Source organism: Melospiza melodia, chromosome 21 (assembly GCF_035770615.1).
Source record: "Melospiza melodia melodia isolate bMelMel2 chromosome 21, bMelMel2.pri, whole genome shotgun sequence".
NCBI lineage: Eukaryota > Metazoa > Chordata > Aves > Passeriformes > Passerellidae > Melospiza > Melospiza melodia.
The window spans coordinates 8,113,715-8,130,311 of record NC_086214.1 but is presented as its reverse complement, the minus strand read 5'-3'; the positions used below and the strand labels follow the sequence as shown (position 1 = coordinate 8,130,311).

Below are 16,597 nucleotides of genomic sequence, written 5' to 3'. Positions count from 1 at the left end.
GCTGAAACATGCTCTCTCTCTACTTTGTTTCTCCATGTGACAGAACTGTCCTGGTACCAGGAAAATGGGAATATCCACCCAGCACACAGTTAACTACCTGCCCAATCAGCAGCTCTGTATGGCCAATGTTACAAGAATCTGTATTACATAAATGAAAATACAATGGATACCTGGCTCTGCCATCACACCCCGATCCCTCTGTTAATATCATAACAACACAAAATCATCCTGAGGTTTTTCTGATTTGTGTTCCCAAGGGATGACAAGAAGTAATCTCCCCGTTGTTATTTTGAAAAGAAAGCTTTTATGCATATTTGAGTTGATCTAAATACAGTAGATCTCGGGTTTTTGAATCACCAGATAATACGCAATTATCTCAAGCTAGATTCTGATTTTGAAACAAGCTCTAATTAGCTCCCCATTTTATGCTGCTATAATCCTTTCTTCAACTCCCATGAGTGTTACTATTGCTAAGCAGCATGAGGTTAGGAATGATGGATGATACCCAGAAAGGAAGACAAACAAAAGGGAAATTCAAAATCCCCTGAGATCACCCGCAGCTGTATCGGCAAATGAAGATTTCCACATTAGGTCATAAGACGACCCTTACAGAAACACACACCAAAAAGGCACGTCTTCCTCCCACTGAGTATTTGCAAGCCTTTAATGTAGTATAGACAGAGTATATGTCCTTCACAGAGGATAAAGAAAAAAAGTGAATGTAAAAATTCAGCTTTCCTGAGAGCAGCCACGGACGGAACCAAGAGCACCAAAAAGGAAACTCTGTCTCAATCTCCTATAGACACGCAGCACAAACCCCCAAAATAAAACCAACTAATAAAAGCTGTGCACAGTACAAGTATTTAGAGAAATATCTGAGCCTTCTCCTGGCACATGGCAACTGTTCAAACCCAGCTCCCATCAGCAGTAATGCAACTAAATAAGGGCCAAATTCATCAGGAAAAAATGCTGATGCAGTTGGGTGACACTAATTCAACTTTTTTTTCCATGTGATTTGGTCCATGCTTTTGACACATAAATCATTAAAAAGGCAGATTTACCCAAGGGCATTAGAGCATTTAGGTGGAAAGAAACACACAGAAAAAATGTTAGAAAAGGCACAGCAATACTATTTTTGACCACCTAGGGTACAGACACCATTTTTGTGTAAAACATGTTCCCTGAAACTTGCACAAAATCACCAAGCCTTGAGGGAAGCTCACAGGGGAAAATACAGGTAAATACCTGGCTGTCATTTTGGTATAGGTTGTTTTTTATAAAATCCATTATTACAGCTTCCAAAGAAGAAAAACAAGCTTGCCTTCCCTTTGCAATCTCAACATATATATATAAATATATATATGCTTATCCATTCATTATATGAAACACTGGTGGGCCCATCTGTCTACACGTGAAAATGGAAAATTACTGGACAAAAGGTGAGATTTTCATGAATGAGGTGTTAACCAAAACTTCATGATGTAGAAGTGTAACAAACTGGGCCAGAAATCCAGAAAATCTTGCTAGTTTGATAGAATAGAGCCAAACAGTAATGAAAATATCCCAGCTAATGAAAGTTTGAGTCGTTACTATGCATGTTGACACTCTGTACACTGAAGACCTTCTTGGCAAAGCACTCAGGAGCCACTGAGTGTATTAGTTTAATTTCACTTCTTTCCCTTCATGCATTCAACAAGTTCCCAGCCAATTATATTACACGGAAAAGGCTCCAGACCTTTCCTCGTTTCAAAATTGTTCTGATTAATTTCTGTTTTAAAATTACAAGTATGCAACCTTCTCTGCCTTGATTTTCCTGGGAAATGTCTCAGAAGACCAGAAAATTGGAGCTTTCTCTCTCTCTTTTTTTTTCCTCCCTGCCCTGGAGTGATGGATCTTTCACAAATGCATAATTATTATTACCTTTTCCAAACTGTTTGCTGCATTTTTAATTACAGAACAGCTGCTAATAAAAGGAAATTACCAAACTGCCCTTCCTCATTCAAATAACTTGGTTTTTTGCTCTTTTGTTCTGCCTGGTGTCACAACCTCCCTTATTCCTTCACACAGAGAAAGGCACCAAGAAAAGAACATTTTGTACAACAATTCTATTTTTAATCCTCCGAGAGGAGGTAGAAAAGGGCACGAGCCCATTTTCTCATTTGTAAGTCGGCTTTAAGGAATGAAGGAGGACAATCATCAATAACATGATTTTATTAGCTGATAGGAACGTGTCACCTCACAAAATATTAGCTCAAGGGCAGGAACTGACAAATGACACTGGGAGTGTGGGAGGGAACAAAATATCCCAGCAGCAAAACTGAACTTCCTGAAGGAAATCACTTTCAGCTCCCAGCGATCCCCCCGGGAATCCAGAGGGTGGCTGGATTTTAATACTATGGGCTTGTCTTTCCATCTTTTATAATTAGAGCTAGTCATAAATATGAAGATTAGCAATAACAATGCAGCATTTCCCAGCTCCTCTGATTTCAAATTCCCCCTAAAATGGCTACAATTAATTACTCATATTTTCCACGCCGTCTCAGGCGTTTGTGACTGTGACACTCTTGCACGGCATTGATGCCACAAAAAAAAGTACTCAATGGCATGTTTTTAATGAACCATCACAGGAAATTTCCATGTTCCCTAAATGCTTGGCTATAAGTAACAATAGCCCTATGATTGCAAATAATTTTCTCCCATTTTGGTTTTGTTTTCACGGCTTGTTTTTACTGGGGGCATTTTTTTTTTCCTTTCTTTTATGTATTTATTTTCAACTGTTCTCCTTAAGAAAAACGTGGACTGAATATCATCACGAATTTTCTTCTAGTAAAATCTTTTAGAATGCTAAATAGTTTCCCCAGTAGAGAGAAAAAAACCACTTTAGCTGGGATATTTAGAGTAAAGCCAGCAAGCTGCAGAAAAAAAGGAGCATTTCAGAATAGCAGAAAGGTGGAAGAAGAGCACAACCCTTCCCTGTCTGTGCCCTGAAATGCAGCAGTTCTCCAGCACAGGGCACTGGCTGTAAGCACAGAGCAGGGCACGGGTATTTTTCTGGAGTGTTTTACGTCAGTGAAGCATTTCATTGGTAAGAGGCTGTGTGGGTAGAGTTTGGTATCCAACAGCAGGAACACAGCTGTTCTCTCCTGTCCCAGCCTCCCTCCTATCCTGTGACCATCTCTAAAGCCTTCAGCCACTCACTTCCCTGACACTCAGCTTTGCTGCATCTGCTTTTAAATTTATTTTTATTTTTTGAAAATGGAAAGGAGAAAAAAATAAGGTCAGCTGGGAATATTTAACGAAGCTCGAAACAGACGTAACGTGGTCTGTTCCCCACCTTTGGATTAACAAAGCAGATTTTGTGCAAAGGAGAGTGGAAAAAAACCTACCAGCAAGTGAGGCAGCTGCAGTATGTGGATCACATTACAAACCAAGGGCTTGTTTTACAGCCATTGTCACATGTCACATTGATAAGCTGAACTATGGCAAAAAAAACCCCTTACAGAGCCAATGATCTCTAAGATCAGACAGAGTCTCTTTACCTAATATATGCAGCTAAATATGTGTGCTCCCTACATCTGCCATAGCAACAAGGAGAGAAGGAGAAATTAACTGCATTAATAAAAAAAACTGAAGGGACTCCTGTATGATACAACAAAATGTGAGAAACCTCTCAGCATCAAAGCAAACGCAACAAAAGCACAGAGAATTATTTCAGAGCAAATCATTGAAACCAGCTGATTACCTGAGCTTGCACATCCCTGCTGTAGGGAATCCTGTAATGATGTCACAGAGTGAAGGACTAGATAAGAGAGGAGAGGAAAATCAGGGAACAATAAAAGGAGATGCCAAACCACAAACTAAACAGTAAGCAGGCTCAACAAATAGCAAAGTGCTGATCTGGGCAAGGGCTTGCTGCTCAGTTAACTCATGGCACAGAAAGGTGCAGCCAGGCCAGGCTCCAGCCTGGCTTTTCGGGGTCAATAGGTACTAGGGGAAGAGACAGCCACAATAAAAGTGTCATTGCAACCCAGCATTCCCCCTTTAAAGCTCAGTTTTCCAGCTCACCTCCTGAGACAGCAATCGATATTCTCCCTGGAACAATCCAAATCCCCTGTGCAACCCTAGGAAACAGCGCACAACATTTTCCAGCTCTTTGGCCAAAATTTTTGGGATTGTGTGTCATATTCATGCCTAGATAATATCACCCTAACGAGGAACTTGATAACTGCTGCTTATCAATTACACATAAACGTTCATAAACATTCCCAGCACGTCCCCTTAGGGACTGGCTGGGCTGCCAGGGTGGGATGGTGCCACTTCCATAACACCTGGACCAGCACTGGTGCACGGCTGGCTTACTGCAAATTTAAAAAAAAAGTAAAAAAATACAGAAAATAGAAAAAGAAAAAAAAAAATCTCCTCCTCCTCAACTCAAACAACATAGTGGAATTTTAATTACCTTGTCCTTGTTGCTGCCCTTGTGCAGGCAGGACACACTGTCCCAGCTCACCATTCAACCAGAGCTGCATACGAATAAATGGTTCTCGGCCTTTTTGGGTCAATTTGCTCCATGGCTTTGGCCTGGAGAGCATGTCACTGACACTTCCTTGGGACAGCCCCAATACCTGAAGTGAAGCAACCAAGAATGGCACGTTAACACACTGGCAGTGGAAACGGGGGGAATTTAAATCATTTTGGTTTCCTTTATGTATCGCTCAAATTGGTTGTAAATGGACAATTATAAAAGCTGTAAAAATTGGACAATTATAAAAACTGTTTTCTGTGGATGCTCAGATGGAAATGCTTTTCTTGCTGCCGTGTTGCCTCCTGAAGGAAGGTGGGTTTTTCCTGTAGGATCTGGGTGGCAGCAGCCTGGTGAGGGATTTGCATGCTTTTCATATTTTGTGTCAAACAGTTTCATCAGTTTTAACAGGAAAAACACCGAGTCCAGGCACACACAGGCAGATGAAACAGGCAATGACTGGCATGTATTTTGTTCTCAAACAAAAATAATTGGGACTTTTGAGACTAGGCCTATATTTGGTTGATTTTTGGGGGATGAATTATAACGATGTGTGTTTTCACCTGTAGCAGCGGCTGCTCCACATAAGTAAATATTTAAGAATACAGCTGAATGCAGGGGGAAGGGGGGAGAATTTCAGACAGGCAGAATGCAATTACTTGCCTGGTGTTCAGCACAGGTACAAGAGTTAAAAATCATACTTAATGAAAGCTGCCATGGGATCTTTAATGACCCCGAGAGGTCAGACTTTTCATTTTACATCTTAGTGAGAAGGTAATAGTGCGATGCCAGCTCCTATTACACTTTTATATTGATTCAATTCTTTATAGGGAGAAGAAACAGCAAATGTCCAACAATTTTTACAGCCTGGGAGTGGTTTTCTGGTGGTTAGGGACCCTCAAAATCCCACGTGCTCAGTGCTTAGGGCTCACAACGTGAGAACTTCAGGGAGCCTTATCTGTAATCAAACATTGCTCTAAAACATCTCAGAGCACACTGAGGTACTGAGCACCAGGTATTAGAAATGACTTGGAATTCTTGACTTCAGACTAAGGAGAGTTAGGGGATTTTTCCATGTGTTTGTTTTAATGCCCTTGTGCACATTTCCAAATAATAACGAAAGAGGAAAAATGCTCTTGTGTCCATAATCTTTGCTTATAACAAAGTTAAGACTCTCCAGTCATGACAATGGCATTACTCAAATATTCCACGAATTCAATACATTAAGCATGAAATATTGAGTCTCAGCAACGTTTGCTTCAGCTTTCAAGTTTTCTAAACTCGGGGCCCCACTCCTAATTCCAAGTGGCTGAAGCCAATCCCTGGATAAAAACCCTTGCAATTCCTACCACACAGAGGGAAACTAACACTTTGTGAGTTTTGAAATACTTCACACACGGAGCAAAACCATTTTTCCACAGGACCCCTCTGGCTCTGTAAGGAGCAGAGGGCACAACCACAACACTGGTGAAACAAGAGAGAACCACTTCTTTACCTTTTCCCCAAAGATCCTTTGGCAGATGCCATTCTTTGCTAGCTTTTCCTTGACCTGCCGCGTTAGCTCTATGGTATCCACCTCCTGGTACATATAAATCTCATACTGCTCGGGTGTCAGTGGAGGAACCGAAGGTTTGGATGGCTTGGACAAGGACACGATAGGGGATGAAGGGAGGGGGCTATTCTGTGGTGTCTCACTGCGACTCGCCCCAGTCATGCTCAATTCAGAACTCTGCGAGTACGGAGATTCCGCGTTTGGCCACTCTTTCCAATACTCGGAAGAAGACGGTCCTTGGAGCTGGCTACGATCTGGCCTAGTCTGATTGCTGACCTTTTCTTTTCCACCACTGGCTTCCTCAACTTTTATATCTTCAGGAAGAGCTGCATTTCTTCTCTCATGCTGCACAGTATTCCACCAATGGTCCTTCCAAACACCACCACGTCCCAACTCATTTTTAACATGCCTCAACATACCCTGGGCAGAATCACTTATTCCATGAAGCTCTAAAACAGGTGCCTCCTGAGGCTCCTTTTTGAGCCCAGAGAGGTTCTGCAATGCAGAGATACTGGAATCAGTGACAGATGAATGTTTCTTCAGGGATATGGCCAAAGGAGAATAGCTGGAAACCGAAGACATTGCAGGTGTAGACACTAGTTTGGGGGACAGGATAGAAATGTCAGCTTGAGATAGAGGTGGTGTTTTTAAGGCAGGTTCAAGGGCAGCCTGCTGTGCCTCCATTTCCCGTCGGGCTTGTTGCAGAATGGATCGAATTGCATCATCAGAATTGCCACTGCTAGAGGCAGAAGGCGGCTGAGCCGGCTCAGCTATGAAAAACAACCAAAAGACTAAATGCAACAGAGGAAAATGCTTTATATTCAACACGTGCTACTGTAAACATTTCCCTGACAGGGGGAAAAAAAAAAAAAACAAACCCAAAACAGGCCTGAAATACATTTCTGGATGGGAGGGAGGAGTTTTCACTAAGCAAAGATTTGCACTTTTCAAAATAATGTAAGATTTCCAAAGTCCTTCACCGGAAAATTTTGAGAGTTGCCAAAGTGCTCGATGTTTGCACACACAGACTCAGCTGCACAAGTCTGGGATCACTTGCCCTTCCACCATTGTAAAAATTTTCAAAAAAATGCCTTTGAAAATCAACCCTTCACTTCTTCTTACCCCACCCCCACGTGGTCAATAACATTTTATAGCTGCATTTACAAAGTTATTTAACCTTTCACTTCACTCTTTTCTCCACAAATGAATTTAACACGCACTCAGAACTGAACACAGCTGCATTCACCTGGACAGACTATTACAGTATAAATAAGGTGAGACCTTTTAAATTCAAAACCACAACACACAAATTACAACAAAGACAGAACTTTAGGAAGGGATGATCATCGTTATTCCACATGACAAACTAAATATGCTCCTGCTTCCTGATTTCTTGTACCACAGTCCCAACCACTGAAATAAACAGCTCTACCAGAGCCAGGCTGACACCTGGGCATCACCCTCTCCCTTATCTGAAGCTCTAGGATGGAATCACAGGTGCTTTCAGCAGAGATAAACCCCAAATGCAGCATTCCAGTGGGGAACCAGGATTTGGGTGGCTGTGCTGCAGCAGTCAGGGATGAGCAGAGACTGGAACGTGGGTGGGAATTATCTCTGCAGAGCCAGGAGGTTTTGCAATGGCATCTGCTTCTATTTCAGTCTGCACTGAGGTCCCCAGTGCTTGGGAACCAGTTCCTCTGAAAGCTGCTCTGCAGAGAACAGGCAAAGTGAGGCATCAGGTGGGAGCAGGGAACCCCACAGTGCAAGGAGTGGCCCCAAAGTGAAATAAGATTTCCAACACTCCAGTAATACTAAAACTCATCTGAATGCATTTCTGAATTTGCCTCCCTACATTCTTTCCTGTCACACACTGTAAAATACATGAAAAGCTAAGAAATAGGAAAAAAATACAGTGAGACTATCTCTGCTGTTTCATCTGCTGGTTTCACAGGGAGTTTTGAGGCCAAATTAATATTTGAAAGGAAGTCTGAGACTCTCGGATGAAACATGCTATGGAGCAACATTCTTGCAGTTTCCTGCACAAAGCCCATATTTTTCTCTATGTAATAATTTCCTGCATAAAGTCATATTATTTAGATCATATATTAACTAGTGTTTTATACTCTGCCACGAGATTAACTTAGTTTTCATTTGAAAGACAACTATCCAAAACTGTAAACCAGTATTTACTTTAAAAAACGAAACAGAAGTATTGCACAGTAATTTCTACTTCAGCCCAATAGCACTACTGTGAACTCTTAAAGCTGAAAGGGCCATGGACTAGACAGAAATGTTAATTACATGACAGCATATAATGAGAAATTAGACTTATCTCAGGCTAAGAGGGATTTTTTGGGAAAGGGAATGCGTTTTGGATTTGCCAGCTCATTCACTGAATACATTCTGTAACCAAAAATAAAATCATCTAAGAGTCAGGACTGAGTGTGCCTATCTGAGTACAGGATGTACCATGGTGCTGGGACTGGTAATTGCTGCCTGGACTGTGACCTTCACCCCAACAAATCCATCCAGCCCCTCTCCCATGCAGTTGTGTCCCTGGGGCCTGAGTGAGACACAAGGGAAGAGAAAGCAGGAGCTGTTCCCTTTCCAAGGAGCAAACTGGGAGAAGACAGGATTCTGTAGGCTCCCCTCAGTGACTCCTGCAGGTCTGGAGGGCAGCCAGGAGCTCAGAGCTCTCTTTGTCACAGGGATAAAGGTGTTCAGAAATCCCACAGGGAGCAGGGCAGAGCAGAGACCCCATCATGCCATGTGTGACCTTAACTTGGGACGTCTCAGACACAGAACAAGTCCAGTAAATAACAATAAAAATCTCCAAAAAACTCCTCAAACCTACACTGAATCTTCTAAGAATATAATTAACTGACCAGAAAGCTCATGGCAATTGTTTTAATTAAATTCTGCAGTAAAAGCAGGCAGAGACAAAATGAGGCTGTACCTGTTTTCTGTACTTGCAGCTCCCTTTTGGCTTGTTCCAGGATGGATTTGATGGCTTCATCAGAGCCAGACTCTGCGGTTCGGATTCGTGTGGTTATGTTACCTGGGGAGGGAAAAAAACACAACTAATGACACCAGGAAAATTCTTATTTGGCTGTTTTTGTAACACAAACACACACTGGATGTGAGACATGGACAGCACAACCTGAGGACAACTTGCACAGGACCTTTACTAACATTTACATCACATAAAAAAGTACTTAACATAATAAAAGCAAAATATCCTCATTGTGCCTGTCTCTAGCTGCCCCAGAATGGTGAGAACACCAGAGGAAGAACTAGGTGGTCATATATTCCTTTTCTGTGGTATGGTAACATATATGGATCTATTCTTTTTTCCTTTTTTATTTTTCTTTTCTTTTTGTTTTTCTTTTTTTTTTTTTTTTTTTTTTTTTGGAGGGGAAGAAGAAACAGAAAGGGAAAAGAACTGGAGGGGAAAGGAAGAAAGCTAAAAAAAATAAGCCCAGGAATCAACTTAAAAATGGCATCAGCTGCTAGGCAAAGTAGGATGAGTATACATTCAGCCCAAAACAGAATTAAAAAGTAACCAGATAAAAATAATTTTTAACTTTCTAGAGGTTAATACATTAAGAGAAAGAGTCATTTAAATGCAGATACCATATAAGTACTCTCCAGCTAAGAGCTATTACTTGGTTGTTTGGTTTTGCTTCTTTTTTTTTGTTTTGCTTTTTGTTTTTTAACCTCTAAGGGGAAGAAAAGGAGGGAAAACTGTGAATGCTACTGCACTTAACTGCATTTTCCATTATGAGATTATTGTTTGTAAGCAATTGAGGTAATTTGTGACTGGAGTCAAAATAACTACAGACTTTTGATGTACCTGCCTTTGTTTTTCCTTCTTTCTGGTCTCACTAAAAGAAAATCTCTGGAACTAATCTATGACAAAAATGTGTAGACTTCCTGTTCAATGGTAATTTATGGATCTGATGTTCACTTATCTTGTTGCCTTTTTCATATATAATACTGAACTAAGCATCACACTAATTTAGCAGTGTGTTAAAGTGGAATTTGTCAACATAAGCCCCATGAGAAGAAAGAAGTAAGCCTAGAGCAGCAGAAGCAGTATGCAATTGATGTTATAACTGTGCAACTTTCTCCCTCCAAAACCATAAAAATAGCAAAGAGAGCATTTCAATAGATCTGATGACTTTATAAAGCCACTTCCTTTACTTCTCTCTCTTTATCTGTTTTGCAGGGGGGATGGAAGAACTATCCAAACAGGGTTACGTTAGTACAGCAGCAGCAGAATTAGAAAAAGCAAAGTGTTCATCTAACCCATGGTTTGTTTTATACTTACTGTCTGTTTTTCTATCAGATTCCAGGCCAGAATCAAACTGCACAGTTTTAAGGAAACACACAGCTAAAGCACACTCCACTTCCTAGGGATTGACTGCAAAGAAAAACACCTGCCTGTGACGTACCTTCAGCCCCATTTCTTCGTTTCGGTACTTCCTGAAATAGTCTGTTCAGGTTCTGGCCTGGATTCTCTGTTGAAAAACAAGTTTGGTAAGAACAAAACAATCAGGGGATGGTTGCTCTGACATCACGGGCTGTGTGACATGAGGAGCTGGCAGCCTGGTCCTGAGCTCTCCTGGCCCCTCGGGCCCCTGAGCAGGAGGAACTGGCTACTTGGGAAGAAGCAAGGCTGGCTGATTTGTTAATAAAGATTACAGCTATGTTCGGAAAGGAGATTAGACAGATATAAATAAATGTCTAGAGATACCAAAAATGAAGAGGTTAAAGATGGGCAGATAATCCCCTCAAGTACAATCATCAAAAGGAAGAACAGATTATAAATCTAACAGTGTGTGCTTCCAATTAAACAAAATCTAGGAAAACCCTGCCTGTCCTTTCCAATATTTCTTGACTGTAAACAACTTGCTTTTCAGTTTCTCTAAATGTAAATCTCAGCCTTAAGATGAATCACAATGAAATGCATGTTACTTCTTAAAATCGCTGCCTTAAATATGCAAAGCTGCTTTAAAACTGGGATTGTGTTTTAATTACTCATCTCATGCATCACCTACCCTATTTTGTCAGAACACTTTGGGGAAAAAACATAATCACACAAGACACCACAAAAGCCTGGTCTCAGTAAATAACCTCAAATAAAAACCCCCAAGTTTTTCTGAGGGCTGATACCCCGAGTAGCTGCTGACCCTTTTGGCTCCGTGCTGAGCTGTGGCACGGAGGGGGTGACAAGTGAGGGCTGTGAGTGTCCCTGCTGCTCACTCCTGCTGACAGGCACCAACCAGTGGCTAAAAAAAGCACAAGCACAGATACGAACCTGCCTGAGTGCTGCAGAGCTGAACTTGCTGCACCTGGCACCTGACGTGGGTGAGAGCAGCAGCAGCAGTGCACAAACAGCCCCGGATGGAGAAGCTCCTGGTTTGGAATGTCTGGAGCTAAGAGGAGCAGGGGGGGCTGGGGAGCTCTTACCTCTTTGTCTGCCCTGGATGCTGCGAAGAGCCAGGATGTTCTGCTCGTCCGACAGGAACTGCTTCATCTTATGAAATGGCTCCTTGCCTCTCACAGTCAGTTTATTCCATGGCTTTGGCCGGGCCAGGATCTCACTCACAGACCCTTGTGACAGTCCCAACACATAATGTCCAAATATCCGCTGTCCAATATTGTGCTTGATCAACTGCTCTTTCACCTGACGTGCAATTTCGGCCGTGTCTATCTCCTCGCCTTCGGAGATGCTCCCAGCACTTTCTGACTGGCTGGGAGATGGGGCCATGCCATTTACATCCGGGCTTTGTTGTAATGGACTTTGGGAAGATATGGAGTTTGTGCTGTATGGACCTGTTGGAAAAATCATGCTTGTGCTTCCTGCTTCCTGCATTGCCTTGGAGTAGAAGGACTGCATTAGCTGTCGCTGGAGGAGAGAGTTTAGTGCAAATTTTCCTGTGGAGGCCAGGGGTAAGCTGGGGCTCGCCAGGGATGAGCTGAAAAAGTCTTGACTTAAACCCGTTGGTGAGAACTGGTGTGTACCATTAGTATTGGAAGCCTGCTCCCCCGCGTTGCGGAGCAACTGGGAAGGAGGGGAGGCCGGCAAGGTTGCAGGACGCTGACTCTCAGGCTGGTCTTTCCCTTTTCTCCTGGCTGACCCTACAAGGAAGGTCAAACATAATGCATTATGGGGGGTCAAAGAGGGAAAAACCAAGATAAAAAAATGCAAAGTTTGCCCCGCAAAGGGAAAAAGTGCAGATTGACACGGGCCAATGGAGTGGCGGTGGGAGTTTTGGTTTTTGTTTGTTTTTGGTTTGTTTTCATTTGTTGGGTTTTTTTATTTTTTAATTTTATTTTTTTTTTCATAATTGAAAATTTTTAAGCCAAACAAGGCCCCCAAAACAAACAACATGCATTTCATGTTTGCACCTTTCTTGTATGTTGCAGCCTGGAGAATCCCCCTTACAGACATTAACACTAGAACAGTTACATGAAGTGCAGTGATACAGTTAAATAAATCCAGTTACAGACAGCAAATCTCTCTGTTGTCTCTCATTCAAGATATGACTCATTGGACCTGACTGAACCCAAATGCAGCAAACATTTACATTTTGGAACAAACCAATTTGAATAAAGGAATAACCATTAGGTGGATGCACCAAGATCGCTCATTTAAAAGTCATAAAACACTTCAGAATTCAGTAATCCCAGGGCCAGTGGCAACTTTTAACTTTCTTCCAGCTGCAAAAACCATCATTCAAGAATCTGGAAATTCCATGACTTGCCATTTAAAAAATGTGCACACAAGATGTAAAAGCCCACATTAGGAAAGCCAAACAGCAAACACACTTCACTGGGAAGAAAGGATTTTGTTTTCCCAAGCTGACCTGCTGGTGGTGTATCCAAGTGTATCAGACAGGGAGACTGTGATCTACATGCATAACACTGTGTGTGGGGGAAAGAGATGGATTTGTTCCCAAAACACAAGACAGCCTCAAACACTGGTACAGCCTGTAATGCCTCTTCCTTAATAGCCTCTCTAACTCTTCCTTCAATATCCAGCCTACAAAACTACAGAAATCCAACGTTACGCAGCGCTCCTGTTGCTCCTCAATCCTCCTGCCGTGCACGAGCTCAGCCACTCAGCTCTCACTCAGCCCTCCCTCCCACCACGGGCCAGCAGAGGCACCCAGCAGAGGCAGGATTTGGGTGCACCTACCGCTCAGGTCGCTGTTGGCGATGCGCAGCGTGGCGCTCTCCGACTGCAGCGAGCGGTTCTTCTCCAGCAGCAGCACCTCCAGCGGCTTGGATGCATCCTAAAGGAAACCAAAGGGGGAGGTTTGTTTCTCAAAGCACTGAGAATATCACTCAGGCACTCAAAAGGGTTTCAGGGGGAAAAAAATTAACAAAAAACCAAATGTTTGACTGGTTTCTAAGGGCAGTGAGGGAGTTTGCTGGGCACAGAGCAGCAGGAATCACTCCAGGCTCTGGTGGGAGCCACGGAACAGATTCACTGTTTAATTTTCATTGTAAATCATTCATCAATTCTGCATTATTTTGAGATGTGTAACGGAATGTTTTCTTAATCCCACTTATTTTTAAATGGTCCTGGCACACTTTCAGTTTGACTTCTTTTAATCTGATTAAAACAAGAGTTAAGATTATATTATTCCTTCTAGGTCAACTGACCCAAGCTAAGCATTTCCTTGACAGGCTGCATTTCAGCAGAAACAGTTTGTTCAAAATAACATCAGTCAGAGAAACCTGCTATTTACTCTCCCCTAAATATCTAACCCGTGGATCATTAAAAAACCCATTGAAAATTAATCCCAGGATATCAATATTCAGTTTGGATTTCGGAAACAGGAATTTAATTCATAACCTTTAAACTGAAGTAAGATTAATTTGCTGGAACAGCAGAGCTTTCTCACTACTCCAAGGTTTGTTTTCTTTTGTGAAAAGAAATTTTCAAGGCTAACAAATACTTAAAAATGCTGAAGTCCTTGCACAGTGTGCTGCCTGTACAACAACTCCAACATCTTTAAAAGACTCAACTTCACAACATTCTGGTTTACCCACTCCAGCACAGCTGAAATGTCACTTTGTCCTTGATCACTTAAATGAAATAACCAGGCAAAGGACAAAAAAACCGTCCAGTTCAGCTTTTTACATAAGAAAACATCAGGGAAAGCAAGGATGGACCCAGAAGCCTCAACATCAACAGGAAACTGTCAATGTCAACAACAAGGAATTGCAAGACAAAATTTTTGTTAATCAACTGAGCTACTGAATAAGTAAGAAAACAAAAGTAAATTCAGTACCTGAGCACCAGAGCTTTCAGATGGTGCAAACTCCATGGATTTCAATATACTGTAGAAGGCAGAAAAAAGAATTTATTTTCTATTTCTCCTTTTCATAACAACTCCACTAATGAGCATTAACATTATCATGTCCTGTTCTCCAGTAACACCACAAGTGATGACAACTTTCCTTGCAGTAACACAATCTCCTAATGAATACAGAATAACTCCTCAAACCAGTTATTGGATAAGAAAATTTTCTCAAGCATCATCTAAATCATTCCATATGCAATCCCACCAGGCCAGTTTAAAGTGTAAATTTAAAGGTTAATAAGGATATAACATTTTAAGCTGTCAGAAACAATATAAATTTGTCTGTGAAGCTGGAAGGGAATGAGGAAGTTGTAGCAAAGCAGCAAAACAGGGGAATCACCACTACAGTACAGCACTTTACAGAATAAACTCCAGCTCACCAGCAAGGAAAATATGCACAAATAATCCTCCCAACCAAGGCACTACAGGCTAAAAGGCAGTTTTTCATTTTAATAACCCCCTCATTCTATGGCAAAGGGAAGACAAAACGGCCCAATATTTCTTAAGAAATATGAAAGATCCAAATATTTATAAGTACATTAGGAGCAGAATCTGATAGTCTCATTGTCAATATTTTATACAAATAGTGAGCGGTCAGAGGATGTCTCCCTTCAGAGGCTCTCAGTTAGAGCTGTGTCATCTGGCAAACCAGAATCTTACAGGAATCCAGACTTATTACTGTACTTTGTTGGATAATTTTTTTAAAACCAGCCTGCTGTAGGCAGGACATGAACTGCCTCAGACTGAAGCAATAAATGATTTCAGCTTCTTACTGTTCAAAGACAACATTCATTTGGTGAAGAAAAACACATAAACACATATAGATGGTGTTTACACAGCATTTGTCATGTGTAAAACACCAAGAACTCTGTGAGCAGGAACAATCTGGTTAATCATGTATTAAACTGCATTAAATGCTGTGGATCATGTATTAAAGGTTTTGGAATTGCCCCTGGATCTTTGGAGTGTCCAAGGCCAGGCTGGATGGAGCTGGGAGTAACCTGGGGTAGTGATGGTGTCCCTGCCCATGGCAGGGGGTGGCACTGGATGAGCCTTAATGTCCCTTCCAGCCCAAAACATTCATTGATTCCACAAAATGTGGAAACTGAGAGGAAAAAAGGGCAGAAGTTTGGTATTAAGACACAGGAACTGGTTCTGGATGCCATGAGGAGTTAGCCAGGCACTCATTAACTGCCTGAACCTGTCCCTGGATTAATCTAGAGTTAGATGTGCATTAAGTGACTCTGGAAATCAGGTCTCTGGGCCATTCAAGATCACTCAAAAGTTATAGCAAACTCAAAGGGAAAAAAGTCATTCTGAGAAAGAGACCTGATGTATCTTGCATCTGTGCATACTCATTGCACACAGGGTTAATTCTGACAGGCATCCCTGAAATACAGTAATTAATGAAACCACAATTTTCTGGCAATCAATTTCATTACATGGCATCACTCAGTGTCACCTCCTGCCTGGCTGTGAGGTGGAGCCATCACCCCATACACATAAAGTGATGTTGTGAAGACTTTATGTGGGCACAACAGCTCAGCCAAGTACAAACTCAACTTTTTTGTGCTACCAGTGGATTTGTCCCAGTCAAGGGGACAGGATATGGACTAATGGCTCGAGTTCTCAGAGACCTTGACACCACTTTGACATCCCAGAGGTGTGACTCAGGTGGCAAATCCCCAAAAGCCAAAGTGTTTCTAGGCACAGCTCTGCATCCCAGGACTCCAAGGTGCTGGGGGAGATAAATGCACAGAGACTCATCCAGGCAAAACCCCAGCCAGGTCTCTGTTCCCATGAATTCTGCAGGGAATGGCCTCTGCAGGAACAGCCAGTCCTAATGCACATCCTCATGATGCCCAAATGAGGAGATTCATCTGAATTTCAAACCCAGTTTGAACAGTAAATTATCAGGTGGCAAACGTCCCATGGGAAATCCCATTTCAGCTCAGAGCAGTTGTGACCCCACTTACCACACGTGGGTTTGCCACGGGGAGCAATCCAGCAGCATTCCAAACACCTTCCTTCCTCCTGCATGAGGCCAAACCAGAAAAAGCTGCTCTCTCCCAAAAGGAGCAGATGTGAGAGGTGCCCTGAGCACACAGTGCTGCCCCAGAACCAGGCTGACAATGGGTGGAAGCA

The 16,597-nt window shown here is 42.2% G+C and overlaps 1 protein-coding gene across 1 annotated transcript in view; it reads right to left on the bottom strand.

Annotated features, from left to right (window-relative positions):
• The window catches only part of CUX1 (cut like homeobox 1), a 242,336-nt gene that overhangs the window by 30,592 nt on the left and 195,147 nt on the right, over positions 1-16,597 (bottom strand). The window contains 8 exon segments of the mRNA XM_063173997.1: positions 3,743-3,799; positions 4,460-4,625; positions 6,018-6,844; positions 9,031-9,132; positions 10,529-10,594; positions 11,547-12,218; positions 13,279-13,375; positions 14,381-14,429. Coding sequence (XP_063030067.1) covers positions 3,743-3,799; positions 4,460-4,625; positions 6,018-6,844; positions 9,031-9,132; positions 10,529-10,594; positions 11,547-12,218; positions 13,279-13,375; positions 14,381-14,429 — 2,036 coding nt within the window.